The sequence below is a fragment of the Microchirus variegatus genome, assembly GCF_963457635.1.
Source record: "Microchirus variegatus genome assembly, chromosome: 11".
In the NCBI taxonomy this organism is placed as follows: domain Eukaryota; kingdom Metazoa; phylum Chordata; class Actinopteri; order Pleuronectiformes; family Soleidae; genus Microchirus; species Microchirus variegatus.
This window is the reverse complement of record NC_139812.1, coordinates 18,293,194-18,314,189: the sequence shown is the minus strand read 5'-3', so window position 1 is coordinate 18,314,189 and position 20,996 is coordinate 18,293,194. Positions and strand designations below refer to the sequence as shown.

The 20,996-nt window shown below is 40.1% G+C and overlaps 1 protein-coding gene across 1 annotated transcript in view; it reads right to left on the bottom strand.

The window, feature by feature from the left end:
* The window catches only part of eys (eyes shut homolog), a gene marked incomplete at both ends in the record, with an annotated part of 153,601 nt that overhangs the window by 27,721 nt on the left and 104,884 nt on the right, over positions 1-20,996 (bottom strand). Inside the window, 2 exons of the mRNA XM_083897393.1 lie at positions 2,536-2,644; positions 16,046-16,196. Of these exons, the coding sequence (XP_083753519.1) occupies positions 2,536-2,644; positions 16,046-16,196 (260 nt within the window). The remainder of the gene's footprint in view (positions 1-2,535; positions 2,645-16,045; positions 16,197-20,996) is intronic.

The window sequence follows — 20,996 nt, the reverse complement described above, 5'->3', positions numbered from 1 at the left end:
TTCACGGAAACAAACCTCTATGTGGCTTTTCGAGCTACATGATGGAATGGCTTTGTAATGCCTTCAAGTGTGTTTCCCATGAAATGAGTCCATGTGAAAGAGTCCACTGATGTACTGTGATATTCATGCCTTTGTAAGTGCCATATGCACATTTCTGATTTAAAAATAATAGTAAAAAAAAAATGTTGTCTATGGTTTAAATCAGACGGAATAACGTTTTTTTATGATCTTGCAGTGCGAATATGTGTTTGTCGGTGTGAAATAAAAATCCTTATAGGGCGAGATGGTTTGATGAGGAACTCAGAATATAACATTCTGTGATCTCACTGATCACAGAAGAGTTAATGCAAATTACCTCTCAGACGGCACTGTATTTCTGAGGATTCTCACAAACAACCATGCCAATTTAGAAGCCCTAAGCACAGTTGTTGTGCACAGTAGAGTTTGCATGTTTTGTGCACACGTGTGAATGTGTGAGTGAACTTCTCTGTATGTCCTCCCTGCAATTGACGGGTGACCTATCTGGGGTGTACATATCACCTGGGATTGACTCCAGCCCCTCTGTGACCCTCATGTGGAAGATAAAACACTAGAAAATAAGTGAGTGAAGACGAATTAAAACGCATTCATTCAGCTTTCAAATTATTGGTAATAAATGAATACCTAAATATCTAAATTAGACTTATATAAACGCTGGTTAAACTTCAGTGTACAATATAAAATGTAGAAGAAAAAAAGAAGAAGACACAACTTGGCATCTCAAATTAGAAGATCATAAATCACTGTGAAGGTGGGGGTAGCATGTTGAGCCTGTGGGAAGGTTAAACCCAATCGCTGCATCTTTGGAAGTAAAAAAAACCCCAAAACACTATTATTAATTTAATAACAAATATAGCTGTTGTTCATCAAATTAATGAGCCAGAGTGAAAAGACCAGACTGTGATTAACAGGTGAGAACTCGCTTAGTCCTACATACACGCTTGCATTGTGCACTACGCTGCCATCGAAATAAATAAATAGCTGGCCTACTCGTCATGTTGAGGTCACCAGTGCTATTCTTACATAAAGGCATAAATAAATACTAGAAATGCTATAAATACTATAAATACCAAACACAAATTCTGACATCCATGATTTAGCCGAATGTTTATTGGTAGCAGCATGTTGCTCATATAACTTAAATTATTTAAAGTATCCTGAGCTCTTTTTGTGGTATATTAGATTATTTGTATGAATGTGCCAGCATTTAAAAATTAATAATAATAAAGGTTAAATATGACACGCTGACAATTCATGTTTATTAGTTCCAAAATGTATGCACTAGATTTTTTGACTTATTGACTTTGCAGATGGGACAATTGATGGTGGATTATGCAAATGACTCAGTCATCCAGCAAAAAAAAGCTGAACCTTCTTTGACTTTTGGCAGCATGTAGGACAACAAAACCCAGCATGCATTTTGCTTTGAAATTTGCGTGCAGTGTTTCTCATGAATAACATGACAAAAGAAAGACACAAAAATGAACGCAGGCAATTAACCGCTGTGCAGTGATGTAGAAGAAGGATACGAGCCTTTAAACTAACTGAGCTGTGAGTCGAAACCTGAATTCCTTGATTATTTTCAAGCTTCTCTCAAGCTTATGTCATGTTTCTCAAGCACTGCAGCCAACCCCCTCACCAACACAGCACTTGTGCATTTTTGCACTGCGTGACACTCATGAAAAGAACAGGATATAACTGGTTTTAAACGTTGCTTGAGAACATTCACTGTGTGTGAATAAATGACATTCGATGCATTTCCTTTCACATTGTATATCATTTTTAGGTGACTTTCAGGGTAACAGTGATTACATTTACATACACATTTAATGGAGCTAAGGCCGTAGTCCGACTAAGACAGACAATCGGACAACTTGCCCAGTATACATGAGGAGAAGGAAATGGATTTATTGGCCTCCGTAGGTGGTGCTGTATGTCTTTATAAACTAGTGCTTATTGAATCAGTTTCTTGTTGACCTTTGTGTCACAGAAAAACAAACAGCGAGCGGCGAGATGGACAGTGAGATGGATAGTGCTCTGGTTCTGTATGTTTCGTACCTGCTATACATGTTACTCGTGATACAAATTAGATTGAGCATGGCTCTTGTGGTTGCTGTGTTGTCTGAAGGAAGATGATGCCGCCGTAGGGTTTCCGGCAATAGAACTGCAACTTATTCGTCGTCTCCTACTTACGGGTCCAAACTTTGGTGAATGAGTCTGACTCCAGTCTGACTAAGCCTATACATGCAGTAGTAATCGGACTATGAATCACATTATCCAGGTATGTTAGTCCATACAGAACAGTTTAGTATTTAAACTGATTTGTGTTTACACGACACTAAGAAAACCAATTTATTGTCTTAGTCCGACTAAAATCGGACTTTGTAACGTGCATGTAAACGAACTCCAACTAAGGTGATTCCAAAAACATAATCATGGAGTAGGCATTGGGTTGTACAAAGGGTTGATTCTTATACAGTAGGTGCGTCAGATTACCTTTGACATGGGATGTGGCACATACTCCTCGAGACGCTCAGCTGTGCCATTGTCTGCAGCTATTGCAATCATACATGACCCTCCAAGTTTGCCAACAGGAAGGCTGTATCTGTGTGTGGGGGGGGGGGGGCAGAGAAAGAGGGAGAGACCAAGGTTAGCACCAGTGTGTGATAAACAAAATAAATCCAGCAAAGCATGACAAATATTCCGATGGAGAGACAGATGAAGCAGTCACAGTAATGAAGCCGCTAATGTGGCCACTGAGACCATACTTTAAACTGACTATGTGTGACAACGTATACATCACACACAGTTTTATGAGGAAACTTTCTGCGCTGGTAGATTTGGTTTGAAGGCATTGGTGCATTTCTACCCAAAAAGGTACAGCTCGAGCCCAAGAGAGGCAACACACACGTAGAGAACGGTGTCTACAGCTGCATTCAAATAATAACACAAACTAGATTTCTGCATTGTGCTGTGGTGACACCTTTAAGTTGTTGTGCGCCTCTCCATAAATGTTCACACAATAGTGCTTGTAAAGTCAAACATTACAATAAACCTCAGACTGATAAAAACCAGTTAGAATCTGTTTCATTTACACAATCAAACCCAAGTAACATGATATTTTTTATATAACAATAGACACAATAATGAGGGAATAAATCAGTCAAAAACACCAGGATGGTGCCAAGTGCTCATTATGTCATTCAGGATTAATTAATAATAAAAACGAGGTCACAAGCCACATATACATTATAAACCTAATGAGAGGGGGTACAATTTTATCATTTGACCCTCTGTGTCTCCCAGGGGAAATATACAATCGTCGTAGTCATTAATGTCGCAGCCATAATGTTAAGTAGCTGGTCTACTTGTGTCATATTGCAGCTTTGGCAAAGTCAAGTGATTCCCTCTCTCCAATTCATCACTGGCTTTATGCAAGCTACAACCGGTACACAAGCAGCTTTTGCACATTATGCAAAAGATTGTTCTCTCCACAGCACGTAACAACAAATCAGTTAGAGAATAATCTGCACAATGCACTTCTATTCAAATAGATTCAACGACACCAGAAACATGTTGCTTGTCCACAAATCAGATTCAGCCGAATTAATTCATCCGTTCTTCTCGATCGTTCCTCTGTTGATGAGGTAAAACCCTCAAATGTCTGTTTTAATGGCCAGATGGAAACAATCACGAACAACTGCCCTCATGCTAATTTAAAACAGCCCTCCACGATGTCTCCCTGAGGCCATCACACTCGTACAACTTCAGGTAACACTAATTACAGGTATGAAAATCACCCGCACTGTTTTGTACACACTCGATGACAAATCAAGGCACATTTAAGAGCACAATTGTGAAATCTTTCTATAAAGCAAGTTGCGTCTGTGTGTCCGTCTGTGACAGGCATATCTTGCTGACCAGTAGTCAGATTGCCCTAAAACTTTGGATATGGGTTGAGCATGGTCCGATATTGTGCATCCTTGAATTAAAATTTTTGCTGATTTATCACGCTGCACCAGATAGGCAGCGGCTCATCAGCAGCAGCTGCGCTGTCTGGAGCCGGGAGGTGGGAGTGAAGAGGCTGTCCTCACGGTGGGTGAGACATTTTCACACAGTTCAACGCAGAACACGGTGTTATACTGAAACGACGAGGTGTCCATTCACCAATATGCAAGGACATTTTTTTTTTTTTGCATTAACATGCTACTACTTTGTGGCTAACTTGGGTAACCTGTTCCCAAAGGTAAGCTAGCGAAGCTACGATTAGCATTAGCGTAGGGCTAACATAATACAAACACTGTGCAACCTCATTAGGCACAACACAAATGTTTTCATTTTCGATTAGCATTAGCGTTGCTAGCTGTTGTGACTGTCAGTCATGCCAGTGTATTATGTTAGCCTTTATGTTCCTTATCATGCATTAACATAACTGAAAAATCTTCTTCAGCTCCCACTATGGGCATAAATACTTCCTATGGGCACTACACTAGTGCAACTTAATGTTAAGAGAAGACACCAATCACCGTCTTTGTTGTATTTCAGAGGTCATCCTCCTGACGATAACACGACAGTGAACAGTGATCAGTGAGTATTGTTTGCATGGTGCCCCACTGTTTATCTTTACATCACAAGAATGTAACAGGGTCCCAGGGAGGAGATGAAACAATAATCGCAATGCAGCAAAAAAAGGTGAAGTGAAAGTGAACTGAGGTATAAAATATCACAATATTGCAACATAGCTCCGTTGCTGAGGGCATTTGAGGCATATTTTGGTGCTTGGTAGAGTAGGTTTTTATTTGGCTGGCTAATGCTGCAAAAGACAGTTCCTTGGAGACGTGAAGAGTATGCTCACTAAGCAAACAGGATGATGTTGCTTGATAACTCTCGTGTGCACACTGAATGCTCCACCAGGCTAATTTACATTGGTGTTGCTCTAAGGCAAAGACGGCTATTTATAAAGATGACTATTGTATGACTTCTTTACTTGGTCTAGTAGAATGTGGCCCACAGTGCTACATCATCATCATCACCACAAGCGTCTCACAGACATATAAACACAAAACCACAATGGATTCTCTCACACAAACATTTAAGTGAATCAAAAGGGGAAACAAAGGCTGGGGTTTGTCAAACACAGAGATAAAGCACTGTGCAATTTCTTACTGGGCTCCCCGAGCACCATTGGCTGTTTTGTCTCACTGGACCACTGGAGGTAAACAAACAAAACATGTGAATATTTCAGTTTCTCTAAACAAACAAAACCACAATATGGCTGTGATCTTTTTTTTCTTTTTTCTTTTTTCTTACTCAATCATTATTTATGCATTTCTTCATCTGGCTAATGCTCTAATCATAAGTGATTTGTCATCTTTAACATCCCCCGTTTACAGCGTGTGACTAATTCAGTGCAACTGCATTACTGCAACATTCCCGAGGATCATCGCCCACTGAAATATGATCAGCAATGTTAAGGGACCCCCGCAGATAACTTCGACATGGCACCTTTACACAGATGTAATTGTTAAACCCGACTGTTGGTGTACGCTTTTACGATCCTATTTGAATTCGCCTCCCTCATTGTCCCCTGCAGAAAATTAATAATGAGCAAGGATCATGATTAAAATATTATACTATTGCATAAAACATCTGAAAGCGTTGGCAACAGATGGCAGTAAAACATCACACAATGCACTGGTGTGCCCTTGCAACAGTTTCCCCTGGCTGACAGGAAAGTTGTCACTCTTTTTATGCCTTTTTTTCGAAATCATATTGTAATGGTAATGTGGGCCACGGCAATGGTGAGTTAATAATTTGCAAGTCATTTGGTGATTCATTGTCAGGAATCTATTAGCGCTTCATGCAGAGAACACACTCAGCAGGGTTTCATACCTGAGAGCAGCTCAAATGGGTCATACAATGTTGTTATCATGAATTTTTTTTTTTTTTTTTTTTTTAAACACAACAGGCAGTGAAGTTAAACATCAGACATGACTGAAGAAGAGAGACAAAACAAACAATCATGTGCCATTATTCTGAAATGCCACACCAAGGATGAATCTTTACATGTAACACGGCCCGTATCACATCATATCTACACCCACAGTGACAGTCGTGCCTGCTGTGGCTCTGGTGCAGTGATTTTCTCACAAGGAGACACTGCAGCATTTGCTGCATGATTGTGCTGTGAATGGCAAGCCTCAATTAATTTGGGTAGCCTGTGTTCTATCATTAAATCTCCACCAACATAATTAGACAGCACGCAGCAAGCCTCCTGGCATTGTGGGGCTTCACAAAAGAAATTCAAAGTGAGCAGGCATGGCTGCCAGTTGCTTCATCAATGAATCTTTTATGGCAGTACTTCTCCACGCAGTGCTGAATACGCTGGGGCTGATGCACACGTGTGGCCTCGGATTTGGCCATTGTGTTATTTAAGAACAAAACGCTCCACATAAAGACGTCACTTTTCACCTGGCTGCACCTGTGGCATGGCAGTTTCCCAAAAACAATAAATGTTTCCCAATTAATCGTCCAGAGGAAAAGTGCTAATGATGGATTCCGCCCATTGTTAGTGTATAGTACAGAAAAAAATCAATGAGCATTTACTAATTACTTTTCTAAAATGGACAGGGATTACTTTACCCTTTACTCCGATAAACACTAATTACAGCTGCATAGCACAAAAATTCAGAGTCAATAGACAAAACAATGACAAATCCATCCTAGTTTATTCTTTATTAGCAGTCACACTGACGAGCACGTTGATCGAGGTAGTGTTTGTGACCCGGACAGAAGTAGGAGTCGGAGCGATGAGCGTCGTTCTGTATTTGATGTTAATTCAAAGAAACTCCCAAGACTTCCAAACATTTCTATTGTGAAATTCTTTTCTTCTCACAGCGCTCTCTCTGTCTGTCTACTTCCTCTTAAGCAGCTGTTGCTAGGCAACGTTTCACACCCACCCATGTGTATTTTTACATCAAAACAGTATTCAGTGGTCAGAGAGAAGACTATGTGAATCATGAAACAACCATTGGGATTCTATTAAAAAAAAAAAACATGTTTAAAAACACGGTGAGTTTTATTATATTAGTGTGAAAACAGTCTGGGCTACAGATTCTCAACTCATGGTGTTATAAACTCTGGGGAAAAGTTAAAAGACATGGATTTTTTTTTTTTTATCAGACAAGAAGGTTCTAACAAAAAAGTCATAAGGTGCCTAATAAGAAATATAGGTTCCAGTGTTTTTGGAACTTGCTCCAATTGTGATGAAGAAAGAACTTATTTTATTGGATTGCTTGTGAATCCCAGTCTACATCACAAAAGACACCCCATTAGTTATTTCTAGCTGATTTGAGAACTTGCACCTCCTAATTCTAAACATCTCGGATTATATCATTATTTGGCATATTATACTTCCTACACCATATCAGAGATGATAAATTATGAATTAAGTCACACATTTCCACGAGAATAGGAAACAAAAGTCACAATATCCGCTCCATCATTGGTCTTTGGTTTGAATGATCGTTCCCTTGTTCAACATGTCCTTATTTTTAAGTGTCTTTTAGTGATGTAACAAAATGATAAATCCCCCTTTTCAGTTTCACAAAGAATACGAGTTCAAAAACTGGTCTTTAAGCGCATATCGAGCAGCCATGGCTGAAGCTTCGTACATCACTGAAACACAAAGGCTTTGACTGATTCAAACTTCTGGTGCGATATAAGCTATATTAACACATAAAAGATCCAGTCATGTGTGTCACAGTGAACTGAGCTTAATGAGAGAAAATTTGATTCACGACCACAAAACCCCTCTTGTGATTGAATTTGCACAATCAATCCCTCAAACATTCATACACTTCTTTGACCTTGGCACGTAAATCTGTGAATCTGTGGCTATACAGCCAAAGGAGAAGTTATAACGAGCATTAAGTGTAGCTTAAACCACCTTCATACTGATGTTGTCATGACAGCCAATTATGACCCAATTTACACAAACAGAAAACGGTGCTTTTCATATTAGCAGTGTTACAATGTGTTTAATGTATTCTTTCTATGCTTTAATAGCTGCTATTTTTTTCTGCTAGTATTGTTTTCAATGAATGCCATGTAAAAAAAAGAAAAGAAACAATGTTTAAGTACTAGAAAATAGCAAGTAGCAAATCACGTAGAAATTCTATGAATACATAGAATTGCAGATGTAGGCGATCAAGGCCGAATATTAATGTACTACATGCCTCAAAGGGAAACAGAGCACTAATATGACAGCCTCTGAAAACATCACCAAGAACACCAAACCACGAGTTGCTTGACTCAACCTCCGTCATAGAAGTATTTCCAGTGAGTCGGAACCACATTAAAAAACCCAAGACAATACTTTTTTTTCCTTTGACTGAAAAGAAGAAAGAAAGGCATGAAAAAAGTGGCATACATTTGAATAATCATATTAGTCAAGGACTCTGAGTCACTTGTGACAAGGACAGAAATGTGATACTGCAGAAAGCCCTTTGTCATCCTTGTTGATTTTTGACTGTCTGAATAGAAATGACTCCAGCAGTGTCTCCTCAGCGCAGTGGGATTCAGCCAGTAATGTACCAGCCTCGCAAATGACCTGGGGAGCATTTGACAGTCTGCCACTCTCAAACTTTAATCGGAGCAGTATTGCCCCAAACATCCCCAAAGGAAAACTCTCCAACATCAAAAACCAAGCCAAACATGTCCTATGCCCAAAAGAAATTTTACCCAGATCACCCTTGCACTCCACTTTTGTGAAATAGTACTGGTACTGGTCTCACCAGCTTTATGGCATATTGGAATGCAATGAAGAAATATATAAAAAAATATTTTTCGCTGGAAATAACAAAATGCACCAGACCCTCAAAATGTCTGTATAGACTATTTTTTTTTTCTTTTTGCTTATTTTAACCATGAAAATGTAGAGAAAAATGTCCTCCAAATAAGTGATTTTGACAATTTTTCTAGAATAACTTGAATATTTACAATTAAAACTGAAGAAAAACAAAAACATGACATTGAATTTAGAGAGATAATACTGCAGTTTAGAATTTGCATGATAAATTTTCATTTTGAACAATATAAACGTATTTATTTGACTCTTGACTCTCTAAATGTGCAAAAACAGGCCAAAAAATGCTATGCTAATGCTAACTATGTATAGCCGTTTTTCCAACTCTCTCCTCTCTGGCAACAAACTGTCGGAATTTTTCCAATAGCACAAAACGGCGTGTGATTGCGGTAACGCAAAGTGGGAAAGTGTGCTTGTGCAAACGTGTCGTCAGTGGTACGCTCGGTGTTAGGGTTAAAAAAAGATTGCATATCTTAGCTCAGATCAAACACGCAGCTTAAGCTAAATCAAATATAAGCTCTCCCACGCTCACTTTGAAGACAGGTCGACATATTGCTTGTCATGTATACAAGATGGAGTGGAGTTAGATTGTCAAACAAACTCTTCACTGTGGCTTGAAGAGAGCTGAAAATCCCATCACTAGCTTTAAAGTGGCCATAGGACAGAGGTTCCAATTAACCTTGTTTTTCGTCCGTGTGTGGGTGTCTCACTTGCAACAGTGTCTTCTGACTCTGGGTCCGACTCCAGGTCAAAGTCATAAAAGGGACTACAGCGGAGAGTCGTGACAAAGCCATATTTAAACATTGTTAAAACAATGTTTTGATAATGAGTAGCAGTGCATCCACCGCTCCAGAGGGGGAGCTGCGCTTCTGAGAGCTGACGTGCTAATTACGTTACTTCCAGGTATTGGCCAATCACAATACAGTAGGGAAAGCTCTCGTTGGCTGGCCAATCACAACACAGTCTGTCTTCTGGGGGTGAGATTTCAGTCTGAAACAGCGCGTCTGATGAGAGCTTCAGTGAGGAGAGATTTCTATCGACTCATTTACAGCAACTAGGAGGTTTTTGACCATAAAAACAAGTTAATGTATGTAAGTAGACCTCCATAACTCACATATATGTGCGATAGGACCACTCTTTGGCCACTTTAATATCAAAGATTGAGCTGATTGAGAAACAAAACCGAGAAGCAACAACAGCTGTGTGACCACCCACTGCAGGCCTTTTAATTTATTTGAAATAAACTCTCCTCATTGTTTAATGTGTTGTTGGTACTCATCCTCATAACTACTGCAGCAATTATGTCATTATCACAACCACAGCTCATAGATGCGCAGCATGGAGAAGCATGGAGCAAGGTGAAGTGGCGTATTTTCTCACAGTGTGGTACTGTAAGTTGCAGAGACGTGTCATACACCATTTCCTTTTCATCGACAATGCTGCATTAGTGTACGAGGGAAGCTGTTACATGAGCGAGTCAAAGAGGTGTTACTGTATTCCAGTGGCGTGCACAGACATTTCACGGGCTCAAGTGGAAAAAAAGGGGCGCAACCTCATTATTAACGTAAAAATATACTCAATTGGCTTCACTGACAACAATGGTGGCCACAGACTGTGTTTATGTTTTGGTCTGTTGCAACACCCACTGCCATCCACCCAGCAATGCGGCTTGTAGCACTTCAACATATGATGCCAGCACAGTGAGCAGAGAGCAGGTAACTCGTTGCTAAGCATTGGAAATACAAAAGTATACTGGACCTAAAAATCAGGACAACAGTCTCACACTGTCTCAAATGCAAAAGAGGATTTAAAATTTGACAGTGAAGGGGCCTGGCTAAGGTGTATTGTGTGATTTTAGGTCTTAGATCTTAGATCTTAGATGTCATGGAGGCACATAATATAGCTGCAGTGAGCCAGGGCGGAGCAAGACCATTTTGATATTTGTACAGAAATAAAAGGATTTTAAAATAGGTTCTATAACACACTCAAAGTGAATAGAGGGAGGCCATAATGGGGGAGATGTGCTCACACCTGTCCGTCCTTGTTAAAAGGCAAGCGGCAGCCTTCTGGACAAGATGAAAGCGAGAAAGGGAGTCCTGGCTAACCCCAACATAGTGTAGAAGGGTCGAAATAAAAGTTTTTTCAAGTCCCCACTCGACAGAACAGACTTAATGCTATAGTCATTTGCCTCAATTGAAAAGAGCAGTTTTTTAGAAGAGAGCAAATCTGTTGCTCACGGTCTATTTTCAACAACCAGATTGGAAGATGGAGCACCACTCGGACAGAGCAATATAAATTAGAATGTCATTGAAACTCAGGAAGTTTAACACCAACCATGCCTTAATGTCATTTAACTTATGAAAAAGCCTTGGCACCACTCTCAGAAAAGGTCTTGCACAGAGGACAAGAAAATGGAGGATCTGCAGTTATCATGAGTTAAATCAGAGATGGATGAAAGTGGAGAGAAAGCTGAATATGGACTGTGGCAGACATGATGATGTGCATTAGCCAATGCTTTCTCTCTCTCCCTCCCTTTCTTTGTTGCCTTGTCATCGCCTCTCACCATGTGACAATTCTCCGCTGCTTCTCTAAAGAAGACACACTTTCACCTGTTGGCCACCTGTTGCTGACACACGAAAGTTAAAAAAAGGTTCACTGTTTATTGAAATTAAACAGACAGTCATGTACGTGCATGCGTACGCAACGTTGAGTGTAAGTGCAGAGTCTTATTTGTCAAATCTGGCAACCAAGCTCATGCAATGTTTTTGAATTGAGATTGCAGACCTCTACAGATGCTGCTGTACATGTACAAGTGTAATTTAAAACAGTTGCAGAGAGGTACAAGTAAATTAAGTTTTGGATCACGCTGCACAGAATTCTATTAGAAAGCTAGACTGGCATTGGAAGCAGGCTTTTCTAAATTCAGTCCTGGCATGATCGTCCTGAAAGATTAGCATATCATTAGATCAAGATAAAAGAGGAACAGAGGTCCTAAATAGTGTATATTTGTGACATTCTGTGAGTCAACAAAATGCTGTTGACAGTTGATAATAACAAGGGGACTGGGGGTTTAAAAGAAGAGCATGTGAGTGCTGGAAGAGGAAGATGGAAAAAAAAGGAAGGGGGGGGGGTTGGTTATAGTGACATCAGGCAATTTGGATTTTTCCTGTGTGGTCACTGGAGCTTAGATTATTAACAGTTAAATTCAAACACTGCCCTGCACTGCGTAGCTGCTGACAACAGCAAGTTGCAGCAACTGCATTCAGTGCTGCCAACTATTATCCCAGGGAAATAAGTATGCACTACTCAGACATGACCAGATGATGTCATGCGTTCATTTGCATATGAATAAAATTGCTGAAGCGATCGAGAATAAATAGAGGCAGAGCTCAGCAGCAGGACTTCTCTCATTTGTCCCACTGGCTCATTCCACCCCACAGTTCATCGTTTGCAAGTATGTGTGTGCTCCTCAGAGACAGAGGATCAGCTGTGCATGAGGGAAGCATTGTGTTGGAACCCATTTGGATGACACAGGGAAGTTTTGAAAAATGCAAATGCTCGTGGATCAGGTTCAACATTTAGTACCAAATCTTTCGCAAAGGCTTAGAAGTTTCTTTCTTTCTTTCTTTTCTTTTTAATCTCATAATCACGATCAAGAGCTGTGCTGGTTGCTTGTGGCTTGTAAAGGAACAATTTGATCCAGGGTGGCGTCATAAAAGTTAAATTGTTAAATCCAGTGACATGCTGCTGGAGATAATTGTTTCTAATTATGACACTGTTATCTAAGTATGCTATTATCATCTGACTCTAGCTCAGAGATGTGCATGTTATGTAATTTTGCTGGGGTTTGCATCATGTTACATCTCTTTTTTTTTTTTTAAATCTCAAATAAGAAATTGCACATTGAAAACATTCATGTAAATATTGGCCACAAAAAAACTAAAGAGCCAATTGGTCTCTGTAAGACTTTAAAGGTACTTTTATGGAGACATTTGATTTCCCCATGCAGCACTTTTTGTCTTATCTATTTTCTTTGCCTAGAAATGTATTCTAATCTGCAAGGGCTTTCTGGCAAAGACGCTGTAGGAAATCAGGTGAGATAATATAAAGATTTACACTTACCCTATCGCTGCATGTACTAAATTATTGAATGTTCTTGCTATTCTTCCTATGTGTTTTCATTTTGAAATTAATCTAAAGCATTGATTACAATTTTAGATATGTTAAAACACATGTGAACATAATAGTAATTTTAGTTTGACATACATTAACATTGTGTAGAGTTGTTGCAGTGAATCGTGTGTGTTTGGACCTCAGTAATATGGACAGGGGTGTGGTGTCTTTGTAACAGTGATGGAGGTCACTAATCTAAGTTTGCCCTTCACGACCTCATCCTCCAGTGACTCTTATACTGAAGTAAAGAAGTGTGGGACTATGTGCAGTGCAGCTTATACGAGATAAAAACAATTTCTGATTGAATTCAGCAGTGTCTTATCGGAGGTTTAAGGTTGCTTTACTATATCAAGTAAACCGTGTTGAAGAACTGAAACCCTACAGTTATTATCTTCGATCTCTCTGTGAACTGTCTCTGTGTGACGTGCAGGGCGTTATGCTTGGCATGATTACTTGTTCAAACTTAAAGGATCTGTATGGAAGAAATCGTATTAAAGGCACACAATGTCATTTCTGACCCTAGAGAGTCAACACGACAACAAACGACCGAGTTTAATGATGTCGGCAAAGCAGCATGGGCTCATGGTAATTGTGCGTTACAGGGGAAGCCTCGTGGCAAAATGCAAAAAAAAAAAATACACACAATAAAATGAAAGACAACACAATGGCTACTAGTAGCAGTCACAAATATTTCTTTCCTCGCTCTGACCTTTCATAGGGAGTTTGCCTGCTAATTTTTTGCAGAGACAAGTAGATGAGGAATTTAAAAGGCAACCAAAATCAAAAGGTCTGTTACTATTAATTAGACTCAACAGCATGCTGTAGTTATTAGTCTCATCATTTTAATGCAGAAATGTTACATATTATACCTTTAAGTCATAAAATGACCATGCCATGTTATCAGAGACTAAGAAAACGTGCTTAATTGAAATACTGGCTTCACTGACAGCAAAAGTCTAGTCAGTTTATTCACAAGTTTCTTTTAATTTATGGCCTTCAAGTTCTGTTTATGTTGTGAGCTTGTGTTCTGGCCTGTTAAGCCAGAAGCTTTGAGATCTGGGTTGCTAGAAGAGTTAGCCAAACACGGCAAGCTGCAGCTATGGGTCTGGAACGCCTAGCGTTGAAGAATCTACAAGGCCTTCCTTCACCTCTCAAAAATGTTTAGACTAGAGAAGAGGCAAACTTGCAAAATTAAGAGATTGACAGATATTTGCACCTGTACAGGGTAAGCAGTGGCGCGTCAGACTCTCACTTTCTCTGTAGTCCACATTGGTGGATATATAACAACTACTGTTTTGGTGCCTCATCTCACTAAAACCCTACCTGTTGCTACGACACAGTAATGAACCAAATGGGGTCATCCATCCATCTTCGAGCCAATCCCAGCTGGCATAGGGCAAAAGGCTGGGTAGAGACAACCAGAGAGACAAACAACCATCCACTCTCACACCTATGGTGAATTTAGAGTGTCCAATTTGCCTAAACCCCCAAATCTGCATGTTTTTGGACTGTGGGAGGAAACTGGAGAACCCGCAGAAAACTCTCGCACACATGGGGTGAACATGTGAACTCCATGCAGAAAGGAGCTTGTTCTGACCGGGTCACAGACCTGGGTCTTCTTGCTACAAAAGCAAGTGCCAACCACTACACCAACTGTGTGACTCACCAAATGGGTTCAATGTTAATGTTATGTGCATGAACACAGTTTAACCGTGTGGGCGAGTGCAGGTCCATGTAGATCAGCCTTTCACTTTGTGCAGGATACTCAAACTACCCGTCAAACTATCTGTCAATCCACAAAAGCCTCGAGTCTTGAGAGGAGGCACAGCAACACTTTGAACTTGGATTGCTGTACCTGCTTTAAACCCGAGTGGCAGCAGTTTTACCTATCTTACATAAAGCCCCATTTCAATAAGTAGTAACAGTATAAAAATAAGTACTTCTGCACAATGAACTAGATCACGTACTTCTGTTGGAACTCAATTACATAGAATGGGACACAAGAAACAATTTGTCTCCTTGTCTCAGACAATGATTTATTGAAGTAAGTTCCAGACAAACTGAATACATGTTTGCTTATGGGTGTGTGTGTGTGTGTGTAGGATTTTCTGAAGCAGACAGCTGGCTGTTAGAACCCACCACACCAAAACCAAGTCTGTCAGTGCACTGGACAGTTTTCTTTGTTTATGTCTTTGACATTTTGACACATAGCAGGAGCTACACAGTTGTTTCGGGGCACTGAAGTTGAGATTTGTCTGATGGTGTGCACTTCCATTACATTTCTCGATTACCATGGCAATCAGCACTCTGATCAGCAAGCTCCTCTGCACGATTTGAAGCATATAAAAAAGAAGTAGAAACACAAATTGTTTTTTATTGATGAATATACTTTTTGTATTATCTCTCATTTTGTTTTGCCTTTTGCTTGAAGGAAATTGAAATGTCATTTTATAAAGCTGAACTGGTGATATTTGTGTTCTTTCTTTGACTTTTTGTGTTTTGCGATAATGAATTTATGGATATTGAATTTCCATCGTTGAGTATGACCCGTGTCATTCAGCAATTTCCCTCTCTCTGACAAGAAGGTTATATTTTTTGGCCATGTTTGTCTGCTTATGGGCAGCATAACTCGAAAAGTAAAGGACAGATTTTGATCACATTTTCTAGGGATGTAGGTTATGGCGAGGAAGAAAGACATTATGAAATGTTGGTAGTAATTCAGGATGTGGAAACTTAGGAGCATTGGTGGATGGTGCTTTCTGTAGTTGTTTATCGCATTTACTTTTCGCTAAACCATTTTTCTATTTTCACAAAACCATATGTACCATTCCTGTTTTTCCTCTGTTTCTCAAAGACCACAGGCAATAAGATACAGTACATTACACCCAACCCTCATTCGAAACATGCAACGCTTTAGACAATGACACAGACTTTTTCAATAGAAAATGAGAACGTGAGGCGACTTACCGGACTGAGATTGGCGTCCATCTGTTCATGTTGATGCTCTGGCTTGCGGCTACATTCAAGACGTGACTGCCACCACAGCCAAGCTCAGCCATAGGAGTTCCATCTTGAAGGAAAACGTGAAGGAAATGATCCCCCAAGTTCTGCTCCTGAGCTGTAATTAAAGTATAAAGAAAATGTGGTTAGCAAAGAATCTAAAGAATGATTTTCATGATTTTTGTCATGATACTATGTGTAAACTAATACAGACTATGTCATTGCAGACAACACAACAGTGGTGAATATCATGGGATTTTCTTTTATGTACATCCAACAGCATTCCTGCTCAGCAGCAAACACATGTGCAGTGGACTTAGAAACCTAACAAAGACATACACAACAAGTAGAGTTTGAAAAATTTCAATGACAAAACAAGACCAACAGTGATTGGACATTAAAACTAAGCTAAATATTTGACATTTTATCCAATTAATAAAAACTAAACAATAATGTAAAAACAAATTTAGTACCTTTACCTGTAGTAAAGGTAGGTAGCAAATACAACTGCGTGAGACGAACAGACACGTCTTAGAAATGGCTAGATGTATTGAGTCAGTCTGAACTACTGCACAGATTAGAAGCACTGACACCCTGCAACAGAAATCTGTTACTATGGTAACTATACACTATCAAGTCAGTAATGGACACAACTAAACAAAAAAGCAGATCAAATCTTACAAAAATCTAATTACGAAAACTGAAATAATATAGAAACTTGATGAATGTGAGGTATCAAACTGAACACATGGCTGTGAGCCACATTCATCAATCTGCGGGAGGATCCACATCTGTGGACAAATGCCACTGAACAGCCAGAGGGTATGTTTCTGTTTCTAGACCCAGTTCACATTGATGTGTGCTCCACATAATATGCTATTAAACACACAGGGCACACAAAGCCAGGTCACCAGGTGCTTTTTGTGGCGTCGTCCAATCGTGGCTCGAGCTCCCTTTGAGCCTCTGCTATGTATCCAATAACGGTGGACGATTTTTACATTTAAAATCATTAGCAGGTACAAGCACAAGACACATCGATCATTTACACATATAGAAGTGGGCGCAGTGGGTCTCGCTTTTTTTCAGAAGACATAAGCTGACCTCAGTCTGATGATTAAGGCCAGAAACTGTTTATATTGTGGAACAGGATGCAGATATTATATATACCACTTCCCAGATTGGTACATATAATATGCTCATTATATCATGATTGGCTGCCGGGGTAAGCAAAGACTCGAGTGAGAGAGTGCATTGAAGGAGCGACATACAGCTGCAGCATTAATCCTCCCACACAAGCTACCAGGAGTCTTCAGAAGGGAGGTGGAGAGAGAGAGAGAGTGCACATCAGTCCCACACCACTGTCTGAGTAAACATGAGCAGAGGGCAGACAACATAAGAATACAGCATTTTGAGTGAGACAGAGCTTGGAAGTGAGAGAAATGCCACTGTCAGAGAAAACATGGATGCAGGGCAGAGGACAGGACAGGACAGGAGCAGTGTGCTGTTAGAGAGGCCTAAAACGTAGCACTGTTTTCAACCAGGCACATTTCAGCTGCAAGGGGAGGGGGTGGGAGGCACAAACCCACAGGGAGGGATGCTGAGAAGGGGGCAACACAAACAGAGTTGACCCCCTTTGTTTTCACTGATAATTGAGTCAGGACATTTAGAAACTGGCCTTGTTTAGGTCACCGGGCGAGAGCGGAGGTGTACAGGTTGCAGACACAGTCTTGTCTCTTTGAAAGGCTTTGCATGTGTGCCATCTTTTTTTATTAAGTACAGGCGAGGGAGGAGGATTTGGGCACCAGAGGAAGATGGCACAACAAATGCAGCTTGTTGTTTCAAGGCTGCAAAGCGACTGATATGAAAGCTCCCAACAATTCCTACAGGGTGAAATGTGTGTTCACAGAAAAAAAAAAAATCCCCCATCTCTTTGTCAAACAGAGGCTATGCTTAGGTTACAATAGTGCACTCTGATAATGTATCTTTTAAGCTGACTTTGAGGTGTCTTAAGACTCAACAGGGATGCACTTAACAGGTCTATATTACTAACCACTCTTCCTGAATGAACCACAGGAGGAATATCTAGATCAGATGAGTCACCATTTATCATCCTTCTCCTGCAGAGCGATATGATTGCTATGCCATGACAAAAAACAATCACTAGGGACAGCATTATTAATTGGAGGGAAAATAGAGGTTTTTTTTTTTACTTCCTTGCAGCATTTAATCCGTTTGCAACCCACTTTTCCCTGGTGTCATTGAGTATTTTTTGTTCCCATGTAAAGGTATCAATGTGAAGTTCCTCAGGGATCAATTCTTGGTCTGCGGCCAGCAGGCCACATCTTTCACAGACATGCTGTTTATTATAATACTTTTCCCAGCAGTGCTTTTTTGAACTCTAAATGTACAAAAATGAATACCGTAGAGTAAAATAAATAAATAAAATCCATCCATCCATTATCTACCCCTTTATCCTCCACCAGAGGGTCATGGGGGGTGCTGTGCCTATCTCAGCAGACATTGGACAGTTCGCTAGCTTATCGCAGGGCCACATATAGAGACAAACAACCATTCACTCACACACTCACACCTACAGTGACCAATTTACCTAATCCCCATATAAGCCGGAGAACCCGGAGAAAACCCACCCACACACACACGGGGAGAACATGCAAACCTTGCAGAAAGGCCCTTGTTGTTCCAAACGGGACACGAACCCAGGAACCCGGGTCTTCTTGCTGCAAAGGCAAGAGTGCTAACCACTACACCAACCGTGGGCCCCTAATATATATAAAACATGAAACAAATTCAACACGTCTCTGTAACTAAAAATCAAGAAGACTCATGTTGGTGCAAAACCTCAGTGGCCTTATGTCATGTTAGCAACACTATTTATAATACTTTCATTAAAAAACATGTCTAATGGAAGAAAAAATGTTCTAGTGTTTATCCAAGTGTTAGACAGGGATGTGTGAGCTCAGCTGTTCTGTTTACACCGACGGCTGCCATACAAATACACCAAATCAATATGTGAAAGTCTTCTGATGATACAGTTTGATGAACATGGAGTGAATGAAGTGGAGTGACAATAATGCTCTAAAAATTAACATTGCTGAAGAAAACTGAAGAGATACCATTTGGACCACCATCTGACCGCCACAAAGTTCCCATCATCATCATCATCCATAATGAAGAAAATCAAACAGGTTCTGTCTCATAAATACTTGGGTGTTATGACTGACCAGCAGTTGTCATGGAAAGACCATATTGAATTGATTCTGAAGACAAAACAAAGGCTTTATTTCCTCCGACGCCTTAGGTCTTTTGGGCGTCTGCCCACTGCTGTGAAATCAAACCTGCTTCGTGAAATGAAAATCTGCTCAAAGATTGTACTGCAGGTCAACGAGTTGAAAAACTTTACGAATCATCCTAACGCGATAACATGTTGAGACTGGCGAAGAACGTTGCCTCTGACACTGATCGTGTCCTGAACCATGAACACAGACAGACGTTCAGGGTTCCACAATTCAATAATGACTGAAAAAAGGCCTTTGTACACCAGTCAATCTTGAAACTATATGGGACATTGAGGAGCCTTGAATGCCATCTTTGGTTCGTCTTGTTATGTGTGTGTTTTTGCGTCTGTGGTTCCTGGGTAATTGTAATGTTTCATGGTCAACAGCTTTTTCTGTCCTGCATGTTTTTGCAAACAAACAAATCCTACTGTATCTAATTCCAATACTCTAAAATGACAGCAAGTTGACTCCATCTTACTCAAATGCTGGGCAGTTTGAAAAGAAAAAAATGGATCATATGTCACTCATCCTAAGATCTCTGCAGTGGCTCCCTGTTGATTTCAGAACTAATTATAAAATGTAAACCCTGAGTGGCGTAGCTCCATTGTGCATCACTTACTCGTATGTCATCACAGGGCCGTCAGGATTCTAAAGCGTCTCTCATATTGAGGTGGAAAAAGAACTTCCTGCTTCCAATCGCTAAAACTACTCTGACAGTGTAAAAATTAAATCCTGAAACGACTTTACATTTGAAATGAGGACACCTGCTAATTCATAGAAACAAGGCTTTATAATCAAAAATTGACTTCCATTTACTCTTGACACGAGCACTTTAGCGTTTGTGATGAGGTAAAAGGGAACTTTATGAAAACACTTTTCTGATGGGGATGAGAAGCTTTTCAGCAAAGTTTGCAAATGTAATTGAAACAGCCATCAGTTGCAGTCACACTGCAAAAATAGGTCCGTGTCATTTTCTTTTTTTTTTTTGGTTTTGTGCCTCAAAGAAGGAACAAACTTAAAATGCAATTTTGGGAAAAGAAAGAGCCAAGATGCAATGTATAATGCTTTCATTTGAAGCTTATTTTCAGGAAAAGAATGATTCTGACTTCCCGTCAAACAGCAAGTCTCTGCAAGTTATTTGTGTGATTCTCGCAAACGACTGAGATGCAGCACATGAAGTCACCTTGAACAGGTGAGTAAGCCTGAGGCTTTGAGGTCACTAGTAAATATGATGTGTATCCAGTAGTGCGTCTGTGTTCACAATTCTTTAATTATTGAGTAAAATTTTACAATATCCATCCATCCTCTACAACTTTATCCTCCATATAAGGGTCATGGGGGGAGCTGTCCCAAGCTCAGCTGACACAGGGCGAAAGGCGGAACATTTAACAATTATAATGGTAAATTCAATTTCTTTGTCTCAGAGCTACAGCTGCCCAGCACCCTTTTCCTAACACAAGATGTCAGGTCATTTTGTGTATTCAAATTACGATGTCGAGACCCAACTCGCACCTAACTACAACATCTGCAGGATACCTCAGTGGGGAGTTGGCCCCGATTCCTGCCGTAGACAAACAGGATATCTGCAGCTTTCAACAAGTCAAATTTAAGACTTTTTAAGA